Source organism: Rana temporaria, chromosome 10 (genome assembly GCF_905171775.1).
Source record: "Rana temporaria chromosome 10, aRanTem1.1, whole genome shotgun sequence".
NCBI classification, from domain to species: domain Eukaryota; kingdom Metazoa; phylum Chordata; class Amphibia; order Anura; family Ranidae; genus Rana; species Rana temporaria.
Genome location: NC_053498.1, coordinates 132,841,038 through 132,853,148, shown reverse-complemented (window position 1 = coordinate 132,853,148; position 12,111 = coordinate 132,841,038). Strand labels below are relative to the sequence as shown.

Below are 12,111 nucleotides of genomic sequence, written 5' to 3'. Positions count from 1 at the left end.
CTCCATCAGAAGCTACATGAGCTCACTATATGTTTGGGAATAAAACCTTCCATTTGGATTTTAAATTTTTGGTGTGGAGCTCCACATTTTTCATCCAACCTTTATACCGGTTGCTTGAGGTTTTCCGCCGGAGGTCCGTCGGTGTATGGAAACCGCCTACACATCATTAACCACTTCAGCCCCGGACCATTTTGCTGGTCAACGACCGGGCCAGTTTTTGCGATTCGGCACTGCGTCGCTTTAATTGACAATTGCGCGGTCGTGCGACGTGGCTCCCAAACAAAATTGGCGTCCTTTTTTTCCCACAACTAGAGCTTTCTTTTGGTGGTATTTGATCACCTCTGCGGTTTTTATATTTTGCGCTATAAACAAAAATAGAGCGACAATTTTGAAAAAAAAATGAATATTTCTTACCTTTTGCTGTAATAAATATCCCCCAAAAATATATATAAAAAAAAAATGTTTTCCTCAGTTTAGGCCGATACGTATTCTTCTACCTATTTTTCGTTAAAAAAACAACGCAATAAGCGTTTATTGATTGGTTTGCGCAAAAATGATAGCGTCTACAAAATAGGGGATAGTTTTATGGCATTTTTATTAATATTTTTTTTTCCTAGTAATGGCGGCGATCTGCGATTTTTATCGGTACTGCGACCTTATGGCGGACACTTGGGACACTTTTGACACATTCTTGGGACCATTGGCATTTTTATAGCGATCAGTGCTATAAAAATGCATTGATTACAGTAAAAATCCCACTGGCAGGGAAGGGGTTAACACTAGGGGGGCGAGGAAGGGGTTAATTATGTTCCCTAGGTGTGTTTTAACTGAAGGGGGGGGGGGGTGGGACTGACTAGGGGAAATAACAGATCGCTGTTCATACATTGTATGAACAGACGAACGGTCATTTCTCCCCCTGACAGGACCGGTGCTCACACACAGCTCCCAGTTCTCGCTCTGTAATGAGCGATCGCGGGTGCCCGGCGGTGATTGCGCACACCGGGCACGCGCGTCGGCACCAGGGGCGAGCAGGGGGCGCGCCCCTAATGGCTGCAATGCAACGTGAAGTATAGCTACGTGATTTCGCGCAGCCGAGCCGACCTGCCGCCGGCGGCTGGTCGGCTAGTGATTAAGATGTCCCATCAGGACAACAGTAGTAGAGTGTTGGTACATTACCAATTGTAGGTACCCAGGAGAATACACCTACATTCCCAGCGCTATTCAATCTACTATCCTCTGAAGTTCATACGATTGAAGTTGAAGAGAGGGAGTGCGTTGACGCCCTACAACAGGAACAAGGACTTTCATGACAGGGTCACCAGGCATAATTTTTAATGAATAGCAGCGGATTTCATGAGGTCAAAAGTGACTTTAACGTCTTAAAGCTTATTTGAGGTTTTCCGTGATTGAGTTTGCATATTCTTTTCGGTAGATTCAAAGACATTGGATTAACTTTAGGGCGGCCTAGCTAGCCTGTTTAGGCTACACCGCCGTAAATTAACTAGGCTAGTAGTGATTTTCAATCTACTTACCTGCTAATCTACGGCGGCGTAGCCTCAAATGAGCGGGCGTAAGGGCGCCTAATTCAAATTGGTTGGAGGGGGGCGTGTTGTATGGAAATGAAGCTTGACCTCACGTTTTTTGACGTTTCCCCTACTGCGCATGCGCCGGGCGCCTACATTTCCCAGTGAGCTTTGCGGCTAAGTACGCCGTACGGGCCTATTGATTTTGACGTGTACGTAAACGACGTAACTCCCAATTCGCGGACGACTTGCGCGATGACGTTAAAAATTCGAACATCGCGGCGGGAACGGCGGCCATACTTTAACATTGTTATTCCACCTCATAGGTGGAATAACTTTAGGCCGCCTAAGGCCTTACGGAAACGACGTACTTCGACTGCGGCGGTCTCGCGTACGTTCGGGAATCGGCGTACACGCTCATTTACGTAATCTACGCCGGCCGCTATGGAAGCGCCATCTAGAGGCCAGCTGAAAAATTGCAAGCTAAGATAGAAAGGCGCAAGCCGTCCTATCTTAGCTTTGTTTAAGCGTATCTCTGTTTTGAGCATACGCTTAAACGCCGGCGTAGATTCAGAGTTAGGCCGGCTTATCTACTGATAAGCCGGCCTAACTCTTTCTGAATCTACCTATTTGTCTTCAGTCGTGAAGTAGTGGCAGAGCAGCAGAGAAAAGTAGCTGAGGAAAGTATATATAATCTTTTATTGACCTCTTTCAGACCCCTGTCCTTGCCCTTGTTGGAAATGATGCTTGTTGGAGTCAGATTTCTAGAGAACAAGTTCCTCTACTGGGAAGCAACGTTGCCTGCGGTCTGGCGTACAATGGTGAGTCTTCTCCCGTGTCTGCTTTAGTAATAAACTTTTCCGCCTGTAGATATATACCGGGATATATTGTAAGTATGTTGCTATGGATGAATCTTTGTTCACTGTGTGCCTTGAATACAGTCACTGTGCATGCGCTAGTGACGTCATCAGCTACAGCCAATGTGCATATCTTCTAAATGGCGCACGTTTTAAAGATATGCACACATTACCTGTAGGTATAAGCTTAAAATAAGAGTTTACTAACCCTTTAAGTAAATCTCCAGGCAAACTGCAAAATACACAATTGATGGCAAGTAGATGAATTCCAAAGCTGTTCCTTTTATTACTGTAATTATGATGCCCCTATTTTTTTGTATGCAGTTCTTTAAACTGGTGAAACATGTACTATTTAACACCTCAAAAGGTAAGTACAGCCAAAGCTTGTTTGGTTGTACTCATACTGTGGATCACATGAGTGCAGATAGTTCTGCACTCCTGTGACCTCTTTTCAGCGAGCTGAATCCCGTTGTCGGCTGATGTCACAGAGCAGGTCCAGGCTCAGGACAGATCGTGACCATATGGTCAGAATCTGCCCACATGCCTGGACCGGCCCCCCCCGCTCAGCTTCTCACCGAGCCACTGAGAGCCACTTCGGCCCCCCCCCCCTACAGCTCAGCGATCTAGTGAACGAAGAGGGGGGGCAAAGCAGAGAGCCAGTGACTGACAGTCACCAGCTCTCTGCTCAGGGAGCGCTGAGAACTGAGCGATCTGTGGTGTTGGAGCCAGCGGGGCATTGGACTGATGCTGCACCCACCTAGGTACCGTATATACTTGAGTATAAGCCGAGTTTTTCAGCCCTTTTTTTTAGGGCTGAAAATACCCCCCTCGTCTTGTACTCCAGTCAGTGTACCTGCAGTACCTGTAGTAACGACTTCCTCCTGGCGTTCCTTTCCGTGATGGGCATTTGTGTTCCATCTATCACGGAGGTCCTCTCATCCTCGGACATATTCCCAGCAGACACTGTGTTCAGTGTTCCGCCAATCACGGACGTCCTCTTGTCCGAGGATGAAAGATTGACCGTGATTGGCGGAACACTGAACACAGTGTCTGCTGGGAAACTGAGTCAGAGGATGAGAGGACCTTCGTGATAGGCGGAACACAAATGCCTATCACGGAACAGAACACCAGGAGGAAGCCACGATTTTTAAAAAATGGACGCCTGTCAAGAATTCAGGTACTCGGGCACAGTGAGTACCTGAGACTGCAATGGGCACAGTGAGTACTGTATGGCACAGTGAGACTGCAATGGGCGCAGTGAGGTATGTCACAGTGAGGTTGCAATGGGCACAGTGGGGTATGGCATAGTGAGGCGTGCAAATGGGCATTGTTGACCCTCTTTTCCGCATATAGTAGCTGCTGCATTCTCACCCTAGGCTTATACTCGTGTCAATACGTTTTCCCAGTTTTTTTTTGTGGTAAAATTAGGTCCTCGGCTTATACTTGGGTCGGCTTATACTCGAGTATATACGGTAAGTATGATAAAAAAAAAACATCTTGTAAAACCTTATCTTCTAATAAAAAAATTTAATAAAACGTCAAACATTTTTTTCATATATGTGTGTGTGTGTGTGTGTGTGTGTGTGTGTGTGTGTGTGTGTGTTTTTTCAAAGGATTTATAATTCTGTACTGTATTTTATGATTATGTTTCTATTTTGTAAACTATTGACGATATATAAATCCTGCCCTTCAGCCTGTTGTGTGCTTTCCTTCAGTTGGCCATTGGGCCACCTTGACTCCTGTGAATGACTTCTGCATATCTGAATGGCAGCCCAGCCCTTCTAATATGTGAAAATGCAATTCCCCAAAGGCTGTTGGGTACTTCCTGATCAGTACCCTAGAATGATATTTCTTATAATTTATTGGCAACCTTTTTATATTTGTTTTGCATTTTGGAGCCACCTTCAGTCCTTTTTGCTTGGCTAGAATTACATCTAGTCACATGACTATAGCCATGGCCACCCATGTAGCTGGTTTTATTTAAATTATTTTCATTAAGGAGTCCACTCCACTTCTTTATATTGTTTGTATGCAAGGTTATCCGTCTCAAGCCCTATAGTATTGGCACTGCTGTTGTTTGCGTTGTTGCCTCTTTGTTGTAAAACAATATAAAAAAAATGCCCATTATTGTGTGTGTTTTCTTCAGATTACCATGTGGTGGCAGAAGGGTTTGGTGGAAAGGGTTTCTTGGTCACGCGGCAAGATGAAGACCGAATAGAGGACATCATCAAGGAAGCACAAGAGGCCACTAGGAAAGGGAAAGCCACACTCCTCAATGTACTAATAGGCAAAACCAATTTTCGAGATGGGTCCATCTCCGTGTAGAGGCTTTTTTTTTTTTTTTTGTTTATGTTGAGGATTGTGAAATGAAAAAATATATTTTTAATAGCTCAAATTCCCTAATTTCTGAGTGTTCTCATTTCATCTTTTTTTAAGGTCGGCAGTCTCAGATTTAGAAGAGTCTTAGGAATGATTAGAAAGACACTAGATTTTTTATAAATTGATTTTTCAACTTTTAATGGTTACTTTTATGTCGCTCATTGCTGTTCTGGAAAATCAGAGAGCCTCTGCTAGTATGTACTGTATAATTGTAATGTGACATGGTAAACATTTAATTAAACTACAAGCTGCAAAATAAGGGGAGGAAAGAAGGATAGACCTTATGCTTGAAGTTTTCAGTTGTGAAAACTTTTTGTTTGCAGCAGACAATTTTCCATGCAGCTGCTTTGAAGAAAGGTAACGGTTGACTTTTGTTGAGCCCGGTTTTGCCGACATGGGCATATTCGAGCTGCGTACGGCAGTCCTATCTCTCTTGATCTAAAGGACTACCACTGCTGATAAAACAGTAATTTGTGTCTTAAAAGAAGACTTTACTGTCCCAAAAGCACTTTAGGCCTATGCTAAAAAATCAGTCTGTTTTGTGCAACCTCTAATTTATCTTCATTTAAACATTTTACCAATTCCTTTATACCAATGGAAGAGAACTTGGACAGTATTATGTCTCAAGCTCTGAGGAAGTTGTTAAACACAATTTGGCCGTGTGTCAGGAGGTGTGGCACTGACCACACAGGAAAAAACGGAAGAAACAAGAATATTGACAAGTCTTTATCCTAAAAAGAATTGGCAACATAAATCTGTAAGTCATTAGATGCCAGAACATAGCTAGTTATAGTAACACTCATCTGGACTCATTCTGTAATCCACTGAAGATGTTTGGCTACTAATTAGGGTTGTCCCGATACCGATACTAGGAACGATACCTAGCATTTGTGCGAGTACTTGTACTCGCACAAATGCTCCCGATGCCCAGTCCGATACTTTTTATCGGAGAGCAGGCAGAGAGCTGGGCGGTGACCGAGCGGAAAGAGGGGAGGGGGGCGGAGAGTGGGGGGGGAACGGAGAGCGGGCTGAGAGAGCTTTGGTGGGCGTAGAGAGGACGGAGAGTGGGTCGGGGACGGAGAGCGGGCAGACAGAGGGGCGGGGACGGAGAGCCGGCTGAGAGAGCTGTGGTGGGTGGAGAGAGGGGCAGGGACGGAGAGCGGGCGGGGACGGAGAGATGGCTGAGAGAGCTGTGGTGGGCGGAGAGGGGCGGGGACGGAGAGCGGGTGGACAGAGGGGCAGGGATGGAGAGCGGGCTGAGAGAGCTGTGGTGAGCGGAGAGGGGTGGGGATGGAGAGCGGCGGACCTAGAGGGGCGGGGACGGAGAGCGTAATAGTGTTACAATTGGCGGTTTTAGGCAATACAGTGTAAATACGTATGTACCATATCTGCGGGCACAGCTACTACAGTGACCTCTACAACTTCCAGCACAACTTCCTGTAATAGGGTGACAACAACCACCTTTTTTTCAAGGTCTGTATGAAGCAGCACCATTTTACAGATATTCACAACATGCCAAAGTATAGCATGCCGACATGTCCAGCCTATTAGAAGAAAGAACTTTTTTAATACCACTGCAATGATTGACAGTAGCTGCTTCTCTCTACTTGCAAGCAGATTGTGGTGGATTTATCAATGTTGGTTTATCCTGTACAATTTTACTATACTTTATAACATGACATGAAAAAAAGTATCGGTATTTGGTATCGGCAAGTACATGAAAAAAAGTATCGGTACTTGTACTCGGTCCTAAAAAAGTGGTATCGGGACAACCCTACTACTAATCCAAGTAGTTTCCCCAATTCTGGTGAGTGTCAGGAACATAGGTGTTAAAATGTAAGTAAACCGCCCTATCGTTTTCAGCCAAGGAAGCTGCCATCTTTGCCTCTGTTTAATCTACAACTGGCCATGATGCTGCACATGTGATCAGTTATGACACCGGCCATTGGATGGTTTGACAGTTTGGTTGAAAGCAAAACCAATAGGAGTGTAATGCCCCGCACACGGGGTCGGAAAATTTCCAACGGGAAAACGTCCTTTGGAAATTCCAACGGAAAGATTGGGAACCTGCTCTCAATCTATTACTGTCGGAATTCCCTACAGAAAATGTCAGATGGAGCATACACATGGTCGGAATTTCCAACCAAAAGCTCCCATCCGACTTTTTCTGTCGGAAAAATTCCGACCGTGTGTACGGGGCATTACATTTCCGGCACATGCCGGAAATTAAACTTTTATGGATGGGTTTACTTCTGCTTTAAACTAAATGACCAAATGTTTGTGGACACCTAGCCGTAACCCCTATAAGAGTTTGCTGGACATCCCTTTCTCAAACCATGGCGATTAAATATGGAATTTGCTCCCCTTTGTGACTTCCACTCTTGTGGGAAGGCTTCCACAAGATTTTTGAGTGTGTCTGTGGGAATTTGTGCCCATGAAGCTTAAAAAACATTGGTGAGGTTAGGTACTGCTGTTGAATGAGAAGACCTGGCTCTCAATCACGCCCCAGTTAATCCCAAAGATGTATTCAGTAGGGTTGAGGTCAGGGCTTTGTGCAGCCTATTTGGGTTCCTTCACACCAAACTCGTCAATCTATGTCTTTCTGGACCTGGTTTTGTACACGGGAACGGTCATGCTAAAAAAGAAACGGGTCTTTCCCAAACTGTTGTCACGCGGTTGAAAGCCCACAATTTAACAGTAGACTGAAATCTCAATTTGGAGAGGTGTCCACATACTTTTAGGGAATATAATAGGTGGTGTGATCGTCGGCTGACCACAAACATTTGCATATAGTGTAGGTGTATGGATAAGTAGCAAAATTTCTTCAACATTACAGGACAAGCCCAGTTGAATGTGGCTAACTACTACTAGCTACACCATGACCTGGACTACTGAGAACCTTCAAAGACTGGTCAGGACACATTTCTTCTTGTCCACCCATCTCCCAACTTAACTAGTCAAATAACCAAGTGACTTTTTGAAAGCATTGCATAACTGTTCACTTCAAACATTTTGAACCTTAAAAGAAACAGAAGCCTAGATCCATCTTTCACTCCCCTCCTGTTTTGTAGGGGAAGTCCACCTTAAGCCTCTCTGAGGGCTCTTTTCTGGTGACTTAAAAAAAAAAAAAATCAAAACTAATCGTGGTGCACACACTTTGCCTTTTACCTTTCTACTGCATATTCTGCAATCTTATAGCTGTAACCAATACCCATCATAATGCATCCAACAGCTACATACACATGGGCTTTTTTATCTTTTGTTCCTAATGCTAACCATACGCTAGTTTTGGCAGCACTTGAAGAAATACTTGGGTGGATGGAGGCAACCTGCCACCAACATTTTTGATTAAAAAAAAATTTGCAGCAGTTTTGATCTGGTAACTCCCTTTTTAATTTAAATTTAATTTAATTCTCAAAATGCCTAATATGTGACCAGCAGTGGAGTTCAGAGGAGAGTGTTGAACCATGCATCATACAAAGATGTTCACTTCCTTTGTCTTGGTTTAAGTTGCCTGGCTGGTATGGTGACCCTCTGGCTTAAAGTTCCGCTGCAAAAAAAATATATTAAAAGTCAGCAGCTACAAATACTGCAGCTGCTGACTTTTAATACATGGACACTTACCTGTCCTGGGCGCCCGCGATGTCAGCACCCAAAGCCAATTTGTCCCTCTGCTCTCAGGTGGAGGCACCGCCATATTTGGTAAGGGAATCAGGAAGTGAAGCCTTGCGGCTTCACTTCCTGGTTCCCTACTGCGCATCCGCGAGTCACGCTGTGCGATCCCACTGGTCTTTGCTGTCTTCTGGGACCGGTGTGTCTCCCAGAAGACAGCAGGAGGGGATGACAGAGTAGGCGCCGCACGTGGTGTAGGTCACCGTGGTGATCTATGACCGGAAGTGGGAGCAAATACCTGGATTAAACAGGTATCTGCTCCCTCCTCCCCCCTGAAAGGTGCCAAATGTGACACCGGAGGGGGGGATTCCAAAAAGCAGGAGTTCCATTTTTGGGTGGAACTCCACTTTAAGTACTTCCTAAATCACTGACATTGAACAAGTACCAAGATCATAAAAGAGTGATGTCCAAATGTCTTACCTGCAGACATGTTGAGTGTCGGTAATAGTGTCCAGGCCATTGTGACAGTCCGACAGGTAACTGTTAAAGCTACAGGACTGTGCAGTTTTGATATTGCTTATTCTAAAAGCCAATGGCCCGGATTCACGTAGCACTTACGCCGACGTATCTCGAGATATACACAGCGTAAGTGCACAGATGCGCCATCGTATCTATGCACCTAACTTTGAAAGCAAGATACGCTTGAAATTAGGCTTCATCCGACCAACGTAAGTTTCCTACGCCGTCGTATCGTGGGCGCATATTTACGCTGGCCGCAAGAGGCGCTCCCATTGATTTACGCTTCGAATATGCAAACGATTGAGATACGCCGATTCACGAACGTACTTGCGTCCGTCGCAGTAATATACGCGGTTTACGTAAGTCGTACGTCCGGCGTAAAGTTATGCCTCATAAAACAGGTGTAACTCGGCAGCATCAATGCACCAGGGAACACAGCCGTCGTATTTTACGTAGTTTACGTAGTACGTGAATAGGGCTGGGCGTAGGTTATGTTCACGTCGTAGGCAGTGATTCGACGTATCTTAGGCGTTCGTTCCGACGTGATTCTGAGCATGCGCATTGGGAAGCGTCCACGGGACGGCGCATGCGCCGTTCGTTCGGCCCATCATTTGCATGGGGTCACGGTTCATTTAAATGGATCACGCCCACTTCCACCTACTTTAAATTAGGCCGGCTTACGCCTAGGAATTTACGTTACGCCGGCGCAACGTTGGGAGCATTTCCTTTGTGAATACTGTGCTCGCCACTCTGTGCAGCGTCGGCGTAGCGTATATTCGATACGCTACACCCGCATAAAGATGCGCCAAGGTATGTGAATCTGGGCCAATATTTTTTTCATTCTAGTTTTAATATTTTTTTTATATTGTGCTTTTTGATCTGCACTCTATCTAGAAATACAGGATTAAAACCTCATTGATTGCAGAATGCATTCGGAATGAACCTTGTAAAAAAAAAAGATTCCGTCGACAGTTAATTGCTTTTCTCCTTTCCGTTTTTTTCATTCATGTTTAGTGTAAAAGAATTAAAGAGCAAACAAATCTAGGTAGTGAGAGATTCCTTTCTCAGGGAAACGTGACTTACAAGTGAAATACCAAATGTTTTTGAATGTCATTGATATAATATTTTTTAATTTATATTAAGTGAATTCTCTTAACTGTTCTGAATTATTATAATTAAGAATATATATATAATTATTCCTATTAACGAAAAGTATAATTTAATATTATTTAAGTTTTATAGAAGAAGCCTAAAATGGACTGAATTTGTATTTGTAACTATATGATGACTAACATAGATTTAAGCAAATTGGATCTGCATTACCAAAATGCCTTGAACACATGATCGGAATGTCCGATGAAAAAAGTCAGACGGAATTTTTTCATCGAATATTCCGACCGTGTGTGGGCCCCATCTGACTTTTTTACGTCGGAGTTCAGAAATAGAACAATAGAATCTTTTTTTCCGATGGAAATTCCGATCGTCTGTGTGGAACTCCGACAGAGAAAAAAACACGCATGCTCAGAATCAAGTCGACGCATGCTCGGAAGCATTGAACTTAATTTTTCTTGGCTTGTCGTAGTGTTTTACGTCACTGCATTTTGGACGGTTGGAATTTGGTCTGACTGTGTGTATGCAAGACGGCTTGAACGGAATTCTGACGGAAAATTACATCGGATTTTATCCCACCGAAAATTCCGATCGTGTGTACAGGGAATTAGGGTAGCCATTCAATGTCCAGAAGGGAAAGTTTGTGATTATAGCGCTAAAAGCAAGATCGAAACCACACTTTCTAAAGTGTTCACTTTCATTGAGGTTATCTGGTACACATTTCACATCGTTGGGAGCTTAGTCAGATTCTAAAAGTAAGAGGATGAGGTGGACTACCCCTGTGCCAGATAACATCAGTAAACTTACTTTGAACTTTAGGAGGAGGGTAGCTTCACTCGCTCTTTTAGCGCCATAATTGTGAGTGGGTCACGGACCGTTTGGAGCCAACCCCTTCAGCTGGTGGACTGGAGGTGGGAGGCTTGGAGCTGAGTGGTTGGGATTGTACAGGGAAAGTTCATAGTTTCTAAAATCTCTTTTGCACAGATACAGTGGAACCTCGGATTATGAGAATAATCCGTTCCAGGAGAATGCTCATAATCCAAAGTACTCGCCTATCAAAGCAAGTTTCCCCATTGAAGTCAATGGAAACGAAAATAATTTGACTTCAATGGCATGCAATACCGCATGCGGCCAGAGGTGGGGGGGCACCGGAGAGCCAAGGAAACGGCCGGAAAGGCCAGAGGACAGCACGGCTGACCTTGACAAACCTCAGGAATGGAACATTTCCGAATGGCGCTGAACAGCTACGTCGCCCCGCACCTCAGGCCAAACATGGTACTGCATACCGCTTTGGCCTGAATCCTGCTCGTTTTGCGAGACGACACTCGCAAAACAAGGTTTTCTTTTAAATACAGTGCTCGTATTGTGAAACGCTCATTAAACGCGTTTCTCTCAATCCGAGGTTCCACTGTATGTCCTTAATGTGGACATGTAAGTAACTTAACAAGCCTGGGTGAATTCCTAACCTGATACAGTGTATACCTCCAGCCAAGAGATCTCCTCAGTCTCTTCCCTCCCAGTGATCACTATCTTAAGCCAGCTATAGATGGAGCAATTTTCTTTCGCTCAACTCCCTAATCAACACAGTCAGTGTTAATGGGGGAATGCCTAAAAAAAATTCCCCAGGCGCAACCCCTCCTACATTTTAACTTGAAAATTCCTTCTAATCTCACTCAAACTAGCCACAGCCTCCAAAGATGCTTTTCATATTACGTGTAGGCAGGGTAAGTACACTGTATGGCCAAAAGTATGTGGGCATCTGACCATCACACCTCTCTGGGCTTCTTGGACATCCCATTCCAAATTCCAGCTAGCCATTGGAATACATGAAAAACACTGGGCATGCATTTTTAGTGCAGAAAAAAAAAGCGCAGAAAACTGCATCTGGTGGGGACTGGCCCTAAAAGGCCATCTGGTGGGAACTGGCCCTAAACTCCCTACAATTCTGTGCGCTTTTTATTTTTTTTGCACTAAAAATGCATGCACAGTGTTTTCCATGTATTCCAATGGCTCTAGTTCACACCAGTGCAGTAATTTCCGGTCAGTTTCTGCACCGGAAACTGACTGGAACTGACTGCACTAGTGTGAACTAGAGCCATTGGAATACATGG

The 12,111-nt window shown here is 44.4% G+C and overlaps 1 protein-coding gene across 2 annotated transcripts in view; it reads left to right on the top strand.

Moving 5' to 3' along the window:
- Positions 1-5,018, top strand: part of ILVBL (ilvB acetolactate synthase like) — a 79,700-nt gene extending 74,682 nt beyond the window's left edge. For both annotated transcript variants that reach the window (XM_040326293.1, XM_040326292.1), the window contains exons 15-16: positions 2,239-2,344; positions 4,527-5,018. In XM_040326293.1, the coding sequence (XP_040182227.1) occupies positions 2,239-2,344; positions 4,527-4,705 (285 nt within the window). In that variant the 3' untranslated portion in view covers positions 4,706-5,018. The remainder of the gene's footprint in view (positions 1-2,238; positions 2,345-4,526) is intronic.
- The last annotated feature ends 7,093 nt before the right edge of the window (positions 5,019-12,111 follow it).